The 15,294-nt window shown below is 40.3% G+C and overlaps 3 protein-coding genes across 7 annotated transcripts; all 3 read right to left on the bottom strand.

Annotated features, from left to right (window-relative positions):
• Window positions 1–1,436: 1,436 nt before the first annotated feature.
• Window positions 1,437–3,533, bottom strand: ch25hl1.1 (cholesterol 25-hydroxylase like 1, tandem duplicate 1). The gene has a single exon (XM_044016964.1). It carries the CDS (start codon window positions 2,516–2,518, stop codon window positions 1,613–1,615), a length of 906 nt encoding a protein of 301 aa, XP_043872899.1. The 5' UTR covers window positions 2,519–3,533; the 3' UTR covers window positions 1,437–1,612.
• si:dkey-24l11.2 (uncharacterized protein LOC100034462 homolog) lies at window positions 2,220–8,711 on the bottom strand. 5 transcript variants are annotated; one of them, XR_006358620.1, is made up of 13 exons: window positions 8,549–8,711; window positions 7,346–7,933; window positions 7,086–7,145; window positions 6,943–6,995; window positions 6,715–6,859; window positions 5,931–6,343; window positions 5,626–5,854; window positions 5,312–5,426; window positions 5,043–5,154; window positions 4,701–4,812; window positions 3,891–4,003; window positions 3,623–3,762; window positions 2,220–2,283 (listed from the first exon to the last, which is right to left on the bottom strand). XR_006358620.1 is itself a non-coding variant. In XM_044016962.1 (13 exons), exons 2-12 carry the CDS (start codon window positions 7,919–7,921, stop codon window positions 3,693–3,695), a joined length of 1,998 nt encoding a protein of 665 aa, XP_043872897.1. In that variant the 5' UTR covers window positions 7,922–7,933; window positions 8,549–8,711; the 3' UTR covers window positions 2,220–2,283; window positions 3,674–3,692. The 5 variants fall into 5 exon arrangements, 3 of the variants coding, with proteins under 3 accessions (XP_043872897.1, XP_043872896.1, XP_043872898.1); XM_044016962.1 differs by having other exon boundaries at window positions 3,674–3,762; XR_006358621.1 differs by having other exon boundaries at window positions 2,274–2,337.
• Window positions 8,712–9,695: 984 nt separating this feature from the next.
• Window positions 9,696–15,012, bottom strand: ndufa9a (NADH:ubiquinone oxidoreductase subunit A9a). The gene is made up of 11 exons (XM_044016958.1): window positions 14,930–15,012; window positions 13,378–13,551; window positions 13,126–13,223; window positions 12,905–12,996; window positions 12,608–12,749; window positions 12,026–12,128; window positions 11,748–11,818; window positions 11,081–11,157; window positions 10,694–10,789; window positions 10,098–10,164; window positions 9,696–9,996 (listed from the first exon to the last, which is right to left on the bottom strand). The coding sequence occupies exons 1-11, from the start codon at window positions 14,982–14,984 to the stop codon at window positions 9,826–9,828; spliced, it is 1,146 nt and encodes a 381-aa protein (XP_043872893.1). The 5' UTR covers window positions 14,985–15,012; the 3' UTR covers window positions 9,696–9,825.
• Window positions 15,013–15,294: the final 282 nt, after the last annotated feature.

The raw sequence follows: 15,294 nt of genomic DNA, 5'->3' as shown, positions 1-15,294 counted from the left end.
GTAAAAAGCGTCATAATATAGTATGTCGTCCAAAATTAGACAAAAAAGTCATAGTATATTATGTCGTCCAAAATTAGACAAAAAAGTCATAGTATAGTATGTCGCCCAAAATGAGACAAAAAAGTCATAGTATAGTATGTCGTCCAAAATGTGACAAAAAAGTCATAATATAATATGTCATCCAAAAATCGTACATGTCAGCAGTATAGAATGTCATTCAAAATCATGTCAAAAATATAGCGGCCAGGCTGTTGTCTAAAAATCAGACAAAAGTCATAGTATAGAATGTCAGTCCAAAACAGTCAAAAGCCTGCATAGTATGTCGTCCAAATGTGACAAAAGTTATAGTTTAGCATATCAGTCTAAATGTGACAAAAATGTCATAGTTTAGTATGTCGTGACAAAAAATGAGTATACAAAATGTGACAAAAAGTCATAGTTTAGTATGTCGTCCAAAATGTGACAAAAAAGTCATAGTTTAGTATGTCGTCCAAAATGTGACAAAAAAGTCATAGTATTGTATGTCGTCCAAAATCAGACAAAAAATTCATAGTATAGTATGTTATCCAAAATGAGAAAAAAACATTTTGTTTGAACAAAACAAAACATTTTAGAACATAGTAAAATAAAAGAAAATACTACACAAATGCACTGTGGATTTTTTTTTTTCCTTCCTTTACATTTGTTCACTTGAGATCCAAATTTGCTGTACTTATTTTAAAATTGCAATAAATTCCATATTTCTGCCAGTGTGGAGGTTTTCACAAAGTCAAAGCAGAACTTCTTAAATTCCCACATAATTGCTCTTAATTCCTTAAGTGTTGTGGTTAACCTCTGGGTGACACCGTTTGCGAAACAGGATTTTCTTGTTTCTTGTCTGAAAGCTCATTATTATTTTTGTGGAATTTCCCTGAGAAATATTGCTGAGCAAAGCTCTTTCAAACATTTTGCTTTATTGTTAAAGCTGCTGGGCGTTGTCCTCCTTAATTAACCTGAGTTTGGTATGGGCGGAGTCTCAGGAGGACCGGACAGCAATTGTTGTAGTGAAGTAAATCTTAGTTATGTTCAAGTGGAGTTTCATTTTTGTATTGTGCCTTAACAAAGCAACCTAGCTCTTCCTTTTGAAGAGTCCTTTTCCATTTGATTCTTGTTTCATTTGAACAGCATCCTCTGCCCTTTTTCTGTTGGCCCATTTTGTAAATTATAATCAACTCCTGTGTTTTTTTTTACCACATACCACCTTGGTTTTATGTTATTTCCCTCTTAACGAGCTGGGTCGTAACAATTATGTAAGAGGATTGGGAGAAAAGCTCCAACAAGAAGTCATTTCCAAAGATCGATTACAGTCGCTTACTTCACTGCAATAATGACTTGAATGATGTGTGAGCGTAATGTAGTGTTTCAACTTGCATAACAAAGAAAGACAACTTTAACAGTTTCCATAAACGATCATTTTATTGAATTTAAAAAACATAAAAAATAGATTTCATTGTTTCCCAGAGGAAACCAAGAGAAGCAGCAGAGGCAAACATGAAAGAGACAAAAGATAAAAATAATGACTTCACAAAGAGAAAGAATGTGATACTGTTAAAATGACAGTGGCAACAATCTGCTAAGAAGTCTTTTCAGTCTTAAGCAATCTCTTATTCATTTTTAGAGGAACCTTGGTGCCGAAGATGATGTCCCAATGGCTGAAGAATGGAGCGTAGTTACTGTTTGGCTTCTGGTGGTGCATGTCATGAGCAGGTGCACCGCCCAGCAGACCGAAAGGCACCAGATGATTGAGGGTCCACGGCAGGTCATAGCCTATGTGGTCCTCCACGGACATCCAGATACTGAACACAGTGACGAACCACGTGGTCAGTGGGTGACATTTTAGAAGAACAGGGTCCTGGTTGCTCCAGAGACCCACGGTCATGAGCTCTGGGATGCTAAGCTGCTCCGTCGACCATGAGAACGGCGCCATGTACTCGTGGTGGGTGGCGTGGACCCACCGGTACAGCTGCGAGTGCTTATGATGTATGAAATGCCAAATGTAATACTGCGTGTCAAAGAGGAGAAGAACTGCCAGTCCATCTACGAACACCTCATACAGAGTGGGAGCCTCGAGTGGCAGTGTCAGGGCGGGCAACACGAACACTCCAATGACGACAGACGGGAGGACAAAGACGACGTGGTTGTACAGCGCCTTGAAGAAACTGTTGGCCATCATGGCCAGTGTCGGCTGTCTGTCTGGCTGGATCTTGTACTGATGCATCACGGGCAGCTTCTCTCCCAGGAGATCTAGAGCGGCGAAAGGCGCGCTGAAGATGAGATAACTGGAAAAGGCCAGAAGAACTGGGAAAAAGGGTGACGAGATAAGAGGCAGGTGGTGAAGAAGCAAGTTATCCCAGAAAGGCTGCAGCAGACGGTCTGAGGTCCTGAAGGGAAGGTGCTGCTCCTGCTGCGGCAGCTCACTGATGTTCAACATCGTGCTCGGGGGGATAATGAAAGCTGCTGCTGCTGCTGCAGGTCTCATGATCCACACAAAGTTCTGCCTTTATATAGGAGAGTTCAACAGAAGGAACTTTGCTCCCAACTGGAACTGACCCTATTGGCAGCTCAATGTCGTCAAACAGACCCTAATCAGGAGATTAACAGCAGCGTTCAAGAACAAGCATTAGACAAAACATAGTGGTCAACAATTCTTTCAGGCCATCAACCAGCAACATTCTCCTTATACTTTGCAAATTTTCTCCACAAACTATACAAACTGTGCAGCTCTAGATCTCTTGGTGTCTTATGCCGTGTTTCCATCATGGTACAGTATTGCAGTTTAGGATGGACAAGCCCCTGGGTCAGGCTCATGTTTGGACTGGTGCGACGACAACGAATGACAACATCGAACGGGACACAAAAGACGTGGTGTGGCGGTTTGCCTCAACAAGACGTCAAGCTTTGTATGAGAATAGATTGCGGACACCGGTCAAGGGAGTGACATTTTTCTGTCGCCAAATCAGTCGACTGTCGGGGGTGGAGCTGGTCTTACCGTACCGTACCATTTTACCCTTATACCGCAAGGGAAGGTACCAAAGAATAGAACGTTTGGGGCTGTTGGAGCTTTTTGAGAATTTTGTCTTCATTATTCTCCTGTTGCTACACAGAACTCATGAAGGGCATGAAGGTCATATGTTTTGCTTTGATTTTGTTCGCAACCCTGCCTTTGTTCTGTACGTGGTTTGGGGGCAGATCGAGAACTTTCTGCTGTAAATGCATTTTCGACACTACATGAAATCTTCAGGGGTACAAGCTTCATTTGAAATGAACCAAGACTTTTCTCAAGCGCCACCTACTGGACACAGACAGCAACAAGAGCTTCAATGTCCTTCAAACATCATCCAGAACTCACATCACGTCCACACACACACACGGAGGGTTGGGGGGGGGGGTGTAAAGGCCTATTTAATGCTACTTACAGTTTTAATGGGCTTTATTTTTTCACCCATCCGATCAAATGAGCTGCACAGACTTTTGTGAACTGACCCTAAAACCCAAAAATGGTGCAAAGTCCTCTCACTCAATCCACAGCAAATATTTGAAACACAGATAAAAAAACCAAAACGATCATGAGAACATGAATTACTTTGTAATTTTCCATGATTCATTGTATCATGATGTCACAAGTGGAACACACCACAACTCTTCTTCGCCGGCTACTTCTTCTCACTGGCTGCTTTCCTTGAAATCGTTTTGTTGGTGTTGGCATATTTCTGTCGATCATTTCTGAGGTGAAGAGGGACAAAAATAAAATAAATCTTAACCTTTTCAGCACTGGTATAAATGTAACGTTTCTTCTATTTCAGGAATTCTCTTATTCTTCTTTTTATTATCATCTTTAAGGAGACCTGTACCTGTTCATTTTGACTTTGCTCCTGCAGCCCAGTCCTCCCTCCCAGTGGCTGGTGCGAGCGCCTCTCGTCAACATGCTCCCACAACTAACGCAAGGCTTTCCGTTGTTGTACGGCTGCAACAGCACAGATGGCGGAGATGATGTTTAACAAAAGTAAAATGGTAAAAAGCCTAACATCAGCCTTATGAGTTCAATTCTTTAGGATAATTCTCTTCTCTAGTATAAAATACTCAATATTATGCATTAGGCATGCGATCAAACACAAAAATGCATTTTTATCTGTGGCTTTATTTGATGAATTTTAAAGGGCCAGTGTGTAAAATTAAAGAAGTTAAATATACTAGGACTATCACTCAAACTAATTGCAGAAGCCAATCACACTGTCTGAAGTAATTACCGCCTGGGCCAGCAGAGGTTGCAGTGAGCACAGCTTGGTCTTACGTCCACTGTGAATCCATCAAAAAACTAAAATAGTGATGTTACAGTGCATTCCATTTGTAGTCAGAAGTCGGACTTTATGATTACCTAGTCACAAGTTTTAACTGGAACACATCCTCAAAAGTAGGTGCAACAATAAGTTAAGTTTTTATCTGTGTACATACACTGTGTTACACTGTTTTTTTGTGAGCAATACACCATGTAGACCTATGTTACTGATAGGATTGCTAACAATGGCTAGACCAAGCGTGGTCAGGGAACTATGGTGGCCTTTGTATACCAGAATTTCAGTTTGTAAATAAACACAAACTTCCTCAAAGAGCTGAAACACCTTGAATCTTTTTGCCAGTGTCAGCAAAGATCTAAAACGAACCTGTTCTTTGGCACAGTAGCCACAAAGCATCCTGGTGGCCAGCTCCATGGGGTGGTCCTGATCCTCATCGTGGCACCCATCACAGGGATAAGCCCGGCCGCAGCAGGGAAACCTGGGAACATGGGTTCACATTTTTTCTTAAAACAACTGGTATTTCTTTAGACTCCTCAATGGTATCAAAATGGAGCAATAGTTTGTGATGATTTCCAAGTCTTTTTAACTGAACTACAGTTCGACATTACTCTTGAACTTGCTGAGGCTGATTCTCATTGCTCTCAGTGCAGGATTAAAAATATTACAAGTGTCAGTCAGGAATTAGGCAAATCAGAAGAAGGACGATACCTCAGCCAGCGATGGCTCTGTTTGTAATGTTTGCAGGTTCCTTTTTCTGGTAGTGGCTTCCCTTTCTGCACAGCAGGGTCTCTTATCACCTTCAAATTTACCGCACTTGTACCTGCACCAAGAGTAAGTAAGTATAGTAAACATTCAAACATTTGGAATACATTTACAGAGGCGTTCATGAACTGAGAAACTGTTTATGTAACAATGTGATGAAGAGCCGACTGGGACACTTTGTTACCTTTGATGACATAACGTAGGTCAGCACTGACCTGTTTTGTTGGGACGTGGCGCAATATATTGGAATTTTACACTCTCTGTGAGTACATTGAGTTTGCTGTGGCAGTGTTCGCAATTAAACTCCTTTGTCTGTCCATAGGAAAGGTTCTAATTAGAAAACAACACAAGATTACAGGTTAGTTCAGAGGAGCACAGAGCACAGTGAGACGTTACTTACAAGAACAAGACATATTTTCACGTATCTCAACATAAAGTTGAATGCAGGCTGTTTCTCTGTACATTTTAAATAGTGTATTAAACTATTGACTATTATTTACTATAAGCAGATCATTTTCTATCATGTCACCTGAACAAGGCTCTCCTGGGAGCAGCTGAGGCAGCCCACGATAAAGTCACAGTCCTGAAGCACGAGGTCAGTGGGCACAACGTTGTGGAGGTCCAGGTATCCCAGGACGTCGCTGTAATGGTGCAACACGCAGGGCCTGAACGCAGCACTGATGCTTGAACTGCACTTGTCACACTGAGCTGTGCAGGCTGTCCTTCCACTGAGGGTCAGATCGGCAGTTACCTTACACCTGTGGACAAGACGGAGTCAGGTTAAAACAAACTCTTGATGTGTATTTTGTCATGTTTTTTTTCCTCATTACTTACCTATTGCACTGAAGGCAAACTGTAATCTGTTGGGCAACGACGGTGGCTGTGTTCTCCCCCAGCCTCAGTCCCAGCACCTTCACCTCTGTGCCTCTGCGAGAATTGCTAATCTTGATGTTCTCCACCAGATGACTAGCAGCTGCCACCTCCTCACCATCCTCCTCATCCTCTTCCTGATACTGCTCCTTCTTACAACCTCCATCTTCTCCATTTTTCCCCTCACCCTCCATATTAACCAGCTCTCCGTTACTGGCGGTGTCCTCATCTGCATCCGTAGCAGCAGCAGCGGCGGTGGTGTCAGAAGCAGGATCAGCGGAGTGATCAGTCTCTGACTTTTCACATACAGTAGCCTGGAGCTCCTGGTACGATATAAACTGCAGTCCAGCCTTTTCTAAATCAACGTCTTTTTTCAACTGCAAAAAAAATGTTTGAAAAAATGTTGAACGAATGAATTTAAATTCAGTCAATTAAAAAGGAAGATGTGTAAATCACATTAATCTGAAACCATTTCCTCAGGGAACATTGACTGAACGTGACACAAGTCCTAGACAAATACCTGACACAATTAGCGTAAGCTGAAGAATACACTCACTCTCACACAGGTGGATGTTAGCCTATATTTATTGTCACGCCAAAGACAAAAGTTAGCGTTACATCCAGGAGGAAGCTTTGCAACTGTACTATCGTACAAAATGAAAGCCGCAGTTCTAAGCAGAAACATCGGATCAATAATTTATCAGTTTTTACGACCTCATGCTCTAATCCACAAAGGTTGGGGTCTCACCTGCCTCGCTCCTTCAGTGAACAGTCTCTCCAAACTGCGATCCAGCCAGCGGAGAAATGGCCGAAAGAGCAGCTCAACCTTCCCCATGAGCTGATTGGTTGCATGCTTGGCCTGGAGCCACTCCAAAGATGCTTGTTGCACATGTCTGCACAGGAAACATTACACAAACAAATCACTGTAACTGATGTCAATCATTCAAAACGTAAAAAAATTAAAAAAAGATTTTACCTCGCCATCACAGATGGTAGAGCCTGATCCAGTGGTATATCTACAGTGAAAATCTAAGGGAAATTTTATCAAAGTCATGAGAAATGGTTTTGTTTATTTCACTTGGTTAAAAACATGTAGCATAACTCTGCGGAAACCTTTACCTCTTGGGGGTAATTGTCAGGGAAGCTCACCATGACGTCAATTTCTTTCAGGTCAAAAGGCTGTGGGTAAGAGTGGGTAAGATGATTAGAGCATTTCTAATCATCTCCAATCGAAGGGATGCCAGTGCAAGAGGTTTCATGAAGGCTGTGTCTGCAGTGTATCATTTCTAAGTTGCTTTGGATAAAAGGGGCTACAAATGACAAAATGCAAATGTACATAAGTTGTAGGTGGAGTTAAGAGGGTAGAATAAAATGTTTACCCAATCTGGATCCGTGGCCGCCACAGCCATCCTATAATAAGTCATTTTGCCATCACTTCGTTCCTGAATAATCAGCTGGTCTTTCGGGAAACGTTTCTTCAGCTGCTTGATTTCGGTGTCGCGGAGCTTCCCTGTGGTTTCCTCTGTCAAGTCACACAGCTTGACCTCGTGGAGGACACTGGGGTGAGGTACTGGTGGCTTCCTCTGAGCGGGTCTCGTTTGACTGCTTGCAACAGGCAGATTGTCCACTAAAGGGAACTGTGGCGGATGCCAGAAGCGACACCTGTCCTCCATGGCACAGTAGCCTGAGAGGAAGTAGCGACAGGGGCGGCGGCGAGGTCCTGCTGGAGCAGCCCTGGAGTTATCAACGAGAGGAGGCCTGTCCCCCAAAGTTTCACCAGGGTTTTCTGAGTTTAGAGGTGTGGCATCTGGCTCGTTCGGTAAACGTGTCACATGTAGAAATCTACATTTCTTGCCATAACTGCAGTGTCTTCCCTGAGAGAAGAAGCGACACGGCTGCTGTGTATGAGGCGGTGGCTGTGATTCACCTGCTTTTCCTTCTTCATCTTTCTCCATTGTTATGAGCACCTGTATGGGAGAATACAAGAAGTGTTTACCGACTTCTTTGAATACATAAACAGTAAAGAGCACAATCACATTGAAATTAGCAAGGATGATACCTAAAATACTGCTCAAAAGTAGGCAAATAGAATATTAGACTTTTTGCCGATATGCTGATATATCAGGAGTACTTGTTCAAGTCATTTAGTCTTTTCTGTAGTGAAATTAATATAACATTTTACCTGCTCATTTCACCGTAGATGTAGACAAACTACAAAACTGACAAACTGAGTAAAATAAATAAACATTTATTATACATATCCAATAATATATTTTAAAACCAATATCTGCCAATAATATCGTACATCCCTACTAACAAGCAGAACAACTGCTATACTAACACTATACCAACTAATCTTAATCACCAATTTAGGATGACGGATTACAACCATATAAACTATGAACTGTCCAACAAAGAGTCATGACCTAAAAGAATAAATGATTTTTGTTTCCGTGTTTGACAGAAGTATCTGTAAAGCTGTTACAGGGTTAGCTGTGTGTTTAGCTTGTTAAACTTCCCCACAAACACAGTTGTCACCTGTCACTTCATTCAAATGTGTAATACTTGTAGGATGACATTACCCAACATACAGCGAAGGTCCGCGTCAACGTTTATTCCGTGAAACTTTACGAACATACGTGTATTAAAAACGAAGAAATTGGCTCTTTTTTAAAACGAATTTAACGACGAGAAGGTATAATCGTGGGTACGTAGCGTATCAGTTTTCCCCTTCTGGCTTCTGCAGACCGGGTGGGCGGGTACATCTGAGGACCCGCCCCATACTCTGCTCTTTGTGATTGGCTAACTGTGATAGATTTCCGCGTTTCTAACCAATCATTTATGAGCACTCTGAAGCCAAGCCAATCGACTACGGGTGAGTTGAAAACTACTTCCGCCTGAAAAACTGTGTTTACAGGATTTTGTCGCCCTCTACAGTTTGGAGTTTTCACTTCATGTTTACGAGCTCAACCGTGGAACCAGCAAGAGTCTTTGAATTGAATTGAATTTGAAAACAACTACACTAGAAAGCCCCGTCAGTTTTCTCTAAAAACACTAAACATTTGTCAACCTTATTGCATTTCTACAGCACACAAATCACAAATTATAGCTTGAATGAGAGAAAGTGTCTCATTTATATTGTTGAGCATATAATGCTTGTCAGGTTATTTGGAGACCTAAGTCTCTTTGTCTTGGTCCACTTTTTTTACATGGTCATTCATAATTGAATTTATTCATTCATTCTTTTGATTTTTTACACATTTTATGGTTTTGTTCAACTGGGATTTCTTATGCTTCCAAACTCTGTTGTCAATATAGGGGAATTAATTCTGTAATTTAAATACCACAATAAAGGTGTGCAGTAAATATGACACTTTTAGAAGTCTTGAAATAGATTTAGATTTTGGTTAATATAAGCCTCTTTTCACATGTATATTTGTGTACTTGTTTGCTATAATCCAGCAGGCTTACATCTCGTACTTACTCACTGCTGTATACACTGTCGTTATGAAATAAACTAATTGTGTTTCTCATCATTAGTCACTGTTAAACTGCTCTCATCCCAGGTGGCATCTCTTCAGCAAACTGCTGTTGAGTTAAGTATCAGCGCTGCTGTGTATTAATTACAAAAGCTATAAAAGGTGTAATAAAATAAAATGTAGGAATCCAGTGGGACATCATTAAAAAACAAAAGGTGAACACTTAGAAAACATTCAAAAACACCATGAATAATCTTCAACTTTTAAAGGATAATTGTTTTTATTTATATGTACAGAAGACAGTTACTGACAAAAGGACACAGCAGAGGTATGATGTCCTCTGGTTGCCATAGTGATGGTGAATTTTCTCATCAAATAGTTTAATAGTTGATCTGCTTGGCTGGCTTTGCGTCGTCCAAGTCAGTTTCCAGGTAACGGAACCGACGGTGACGACGCAGAACCTGGATAGCCTTTTGTTCCACGGTGTTGGGAGTGATACCGAGATCCTCCAGACCAGGAAGTCCTGGGTACTTCATGTCTGATTGGTGAAACTGCAATATAAATAGAAAAAAATGCAGCAAAGAGTTATTGCTCATTCTTTTACTGACCTCAGTAAATGCAAACGGAGCCAAATCTGCTGTCCTTTTCTTACCCTGTCCACTTTGTCTGGGCTCGTCCACGGCTCAAAGGGGGTCATTGCAAAAAACCTAGCACCGAGGCTGAAAAGAAACATGAGGTAAATCAAGAATCAAGATTTTTTTTATTGTCATTATGAGGACATAACCAGATTTCGCAGCAACTCCCGGCTTAAAGGCACACAATAAAATAACAAAGAATAACAAAAGACTTAAATAAACAAAGCGGAATATAAAACACAACAAAATATAAGTAAGTGAGTGAGGTTTTTAAATATAAGACATATGACCTCAAGTAAATTACCAAACATATGCAAAAACCCACATAAATGTTCATCAAATTAGATTAAGATGGACAGAGAGATAAAGTGACTAATAATTAGAATATGATTCTTATCCAAGTACTACTAGAAGAAGCTCACATACCACAGGGGATACACATACAGCTTGTGAACCACGGATCTGTATATTAATAAGTAATTGGTATAAAGTGTTCAATCGATAAATGCCTGACAGAAATACAGACCTGCCTTAAACTGTGTATTCTTATGTCTTATGCATTATTTTAACTAGTCAGTCAATCAATGCTGATGAAAATACAACAGGAACTTACTGGTAGAGTTGACGGGGAACAGGGTAGGCCACAAAAGGTCTGCGTACCACAGCGTAGATGTACTCCACCAGGTCGTGAAGGAGGTACCGGTTGGGGCTAAGAACAAGAACAAGAAGAGCAAAACTGTCAGTTCAAATGATACAGAAACTACATCATCTCAGGACAGATTGTTGATGTGACACAGAGAGTAACATTTTGGAAGATTTATTGGCAGAAATTGAATATACTTGCCAAAAGTGTGATTGTATAACTGTTCAATGACTAATTCTAACACACTGGGCTAAACATCTATAAATATCTGTGTGACTACCATTTCAGAAGGAATGTATTCTCTGAACATGAATGCACAAGTTTTCAGACAAAGCTGTTTTGGAGCTGAACACCTACCCGACTAGTGCGTAGGTCTTTCCATTAGAATCAGGATCTTTGATAGCATTGACGATGGCCTTGGCCACATCCACCACCTGCAGGCACAAAGACGACAGTTTTGTTCAGTTTGTCACGGTTCCTTAAATAGCTGCAGTAAAGTGAGTGAATGTGGTCTCAGACTTTTGAATCTCACGATGAATACTGACTCTATAGGACTATCAAAAATCCTTAAACACAAAATATGTTAATGACTCGAAGTTTAACAAATGTGCTATTAATATAATATAATAATAATAATAATATATAATATAATATTTTTGCATTAGTTTCCTCTTGATATAATATTGCTGTATATTCCGGTATCCTGTCTTCTCTCCAGCATCAGAGTATTCCAGGCCAAGTGCCCAAGAGTGCTTTTTCTCTTTAATGTTACAAAATCACAGCTAACAGTGACAAATTGTGCTCCATTATTTTCGACTACTTGAGTTTCATGAATGTGATGTGAGCTACTTTGTTTCAGGACTAATAAAAGGATTTTTATAGAGACCTGGGAAAAAATGTCAGCTTCTAAATATGAATCAACGTTGTGAAGCTACTTAGTCAACACTTTTTGTGACACTGGCAATCATTGCTTGAATACAATATACTATATATTGAAATAACCAATTCCTTTCAACAAACTTACATAAACTGGCTGTTTCTCCGTGTTCTTCCCAAGTGACAGGAGTGGAATGGAGTTGCCAAACCAGCGCATGTCTGAAAAGAAGAAAAATAAATAAATATCAAAGTTACTTTTAAAGGTCAACACATAAAGCTTGCTAGCTGTTAGTGGCAGATGAAATATTTTTAACTGTGTTAAATGGTCAAAAGAAGAGACAACAATGAAGTAAACATGCACCACAACAGAAGTGGAGCAACAGAGAACTTAACACAACACAACCAGTCACTGACAAGGGGACTTACTTGCGTAATAGTTGAAGAATCTGTCCTCTCTCCCAAAGACCTCAGCAGGCTTCATGATGATTGCATCTGGAAACTCGTCTCTCACTGCCGTCTCTCCCACAGCCTATGATAGAGAAATACGACACATAATAAAAGATTGAATTAAATGCCACGCAAAATAAGGAGTATGTCTAAGGCACTTCTTCCATGTTGTATCCATAATAACAAGTATTTCAGCTCAGAATCAGAAGTAATATCCTTCATAGCACCCCCTGAAATCACATCTCATATGATAATTCCCAAACACTGGTCATGCATGCATTGGTGTAAACAGGATGGTCTATTTGAGGGTGTTACAAAACATCAAGAGTGATTCAAAGCAATGGCAAAGAAGAAGATCAGGGATTCTATTTTTGGACCGACTTGGAGGAACTGTTAGGAAAAGTGAGTGTTTTCACGGCTGGTGATCGAATTGTGACTAATAAGAACCAATCAGTTTCCAAAAGAGTCAGTTCCTGCCCATGCATACAAATGCATACAAAAAAACAACAACACATAAGAATACAGATGTGTTAGATAATATGACATAGAGATACAGCCCACCTTGTTCCTCAGGTACTTGGATGGGCTGCGTATGTCAGCGTTGAGGTGGGACATGTGGATTAACTTTGAGACGCCGGCCTCTTTGGCTGCCCTGGCGATCTGCTGAGGAATGGTCACAAAGACATCCTCAAAGCGATAGTTCCTGTACACAAAAAAGGAAACAAGCATGTGAATCCTTAGTTAGAATTTACCTACAAGTCCTCCGACACAGATCTTTGAGTGTCTAAAAAAGAATGCTGCATCATTTTCTGGTTTCTACAGCAGTGCGTCTAAAGATTAATGCATTTTCTGCCATACCTTGTCTCCCACTCTCTGCCCACCAGGTTGATGACCACATTAGAGTGCTCCAATGCCCGTTTGATGGAGTCTTTGTTCCTGGCATCCCACTCCTGCAACAAGACAGATCAGAGACAAAACAAGTTAATTTCATCTGCACTTGTTGATTCAAGTGTTGATCATTTACAAGTGTTTCATTATTTCAAACCAACGTCTTTGTGTCTGCATGGCACACATCTTACCATGAATATAATTTGTCCAAGATCGCCCATCGTTCTAAAGTACATGAGGTCATACTGATCACAGCGGTGTGGGATTACAACCTGAGAGCCAATCCGACCTGCAAATTATCAGGAGATTAACACTTGCAATCATACCTTCAAAAAAGAGATGTTGTTGTACTCACTTTGCAATTCATTCATTCAATATGCATTTAGCTTAAAAGAGTAAAGTAGCTCAAGGTGTCAATAGTTATGCTGTATTTTTAAACTAACCCAGCTGATTGACAACATATCGACCCAGGAAACCTGTGGCCCCAAACACTGTGGCTGATATTCCACTGGAAGAAGAGCGCCCCCCTTTCCCTTTGGGGACGAGGGTATGTTGCAGCCTCCTCTGCTGGCCAGTGGAGACTGAGGCAGCCGACAATATGGCAGGGGAGCAGCTACCTAATGAGAGGAGAGGAACAACACAAGGCAGAATTTCATCAGCATAACAAGGTATAATATATTCATTTTAATGTAAAATTACCCCAGGCTAGTGCAACTGCCCTGCAATAAATCCTACTTTCATATGGGCAATATTCAGTCTAAATTGATTAAACTGTGTGGTGTCCCATAACTGTAAGGTTTTATATTGATAATATGTTGTTTTACTACCCTTTCTAACATTTGTTCTCAGGGTTCCCACACTTTTCAAGAACTTTCCAAGACCAATTACCTCAACTTCAAGGACTGAATGTGCTGACACGATGTTTACGATGGGAGGGTAACTTAAAACAAGTTTGGTTGTCACAAAACAAGGGCACATCAGTGGCGGGAGACTTTTACCTAAATATCAACTTAACTTCTTTCTTGCACAAAATTCAAGCACTTTCAATGACCGTCAACAATGACTATTTAGGGCAATTTATAGAAACTTTCAACAGTTTTTTTTCTCAAATTCAGAAACTTTCAAGGATTGCAAGGACCCGTGGAAACCCTGGTTGATGTTTAATGTCAAAGTTTTTAAATCAATAAAACTCAATATCACCACAAACTACAGTTAACGCATTTTTTTTTTACAAACAATTTAGACTTTTATTTATTTCGACAATCCAGGTTGTTATTATGGGATCAGATGTGAACCGTTTGAGTCTTTGTTGCATTGAACCCAAAGCAGAAAGACTCTCTGTTCAACACTGCCTGTATATTTAAGTTTCTGTTTACGTGTTGCAAAGTCATATCAACATGGCTTTAGCCATACTCCAGCTACTAAAACACCTGAACTTCCACAAGATCAATAACACATCCTAATCTAAAAGAAATATAGAATAGTTGACGATTCATGAAATAGACGACTAATAATGGAGTAATCGTTTCAGCCATACTGTGGAGACGCATATTATTGTCAACAACATATCACCACCGTGATATAATCAAATTAAATAATCAAAAAATAACGAAAACGGTTGTAAAACTGCAAGTAAAAACAATGTGTTTAGAGTCTCTGACATAGACGTCACATCACGGTAGCTCACAGAACAACATAATAACCAAAGAACCAAACCTATCTTATTTATGTATTATTCCATAAAAGACGTTGGGAATCAGATTTAATGTTGGAAAATTACACTGCGATACTATTATAAGGGCACAAATGAGCTCCTAGCAAAGCTAAAGTGTTTGCTAGCGGGGGATTAGCCGAACCAGTTAGCAAGGTCACTGCTCCAGTGGCTGCCGTTTAAACGTGAGCAAACGAAAGATTTCATACACGTATACATGTGCTTTTCTATAGTCCAAGACACACGTGTACACGTGAACTAATCACTGTAAATAAAGTACTCACTAGAAATCCTCGGAAGGACACTCGCAGGACGGCTAACCAGTGCTACGGTCGCCATCTTTCCGACTACGGCGAACCGTGTGGGCCAAACAAGAAGAAGTACGTCAAAGAGGGACGCCGGTTTGAAAGTGTTCCTCAAGAGCAAAGGCTTTTTGGCACAATACTGTATATTAATATACACAATTTATGCTTCTCCAAATCCCAAGACATAAAAAAGACAAATGTAGTTTGTGTAACATGGAACCAGAATCACTTGCACATTTATTATTTTATTGTACATACATACTCAAATTAATTTTGGTCTCATCAGAATAATAATATGTTGTGTATGTGTAATACCCCCAAATTTTCGTGCAGAAATGTTTATT

Source organism: Solea senegalensis, unplaced genomic scaffold (assembly GCF_019176455.1).
Source record: "Solea senegalensis isolate Sse05_10M unplaced genomic scaffold, IFAPA_SoseM_1 scf7180000014913, whole genome shotgun sequence".
NCBI lineage: Eukaryota > Metazoa > Chordata > Actinopteri > Pleuronectiformes > Soleidae > Solea > Solea senegalensis.
Note: the sequence above shows the minus strand (reverse complement) of the source record. Positions and strands in the feature narration are given on the sequence as shown.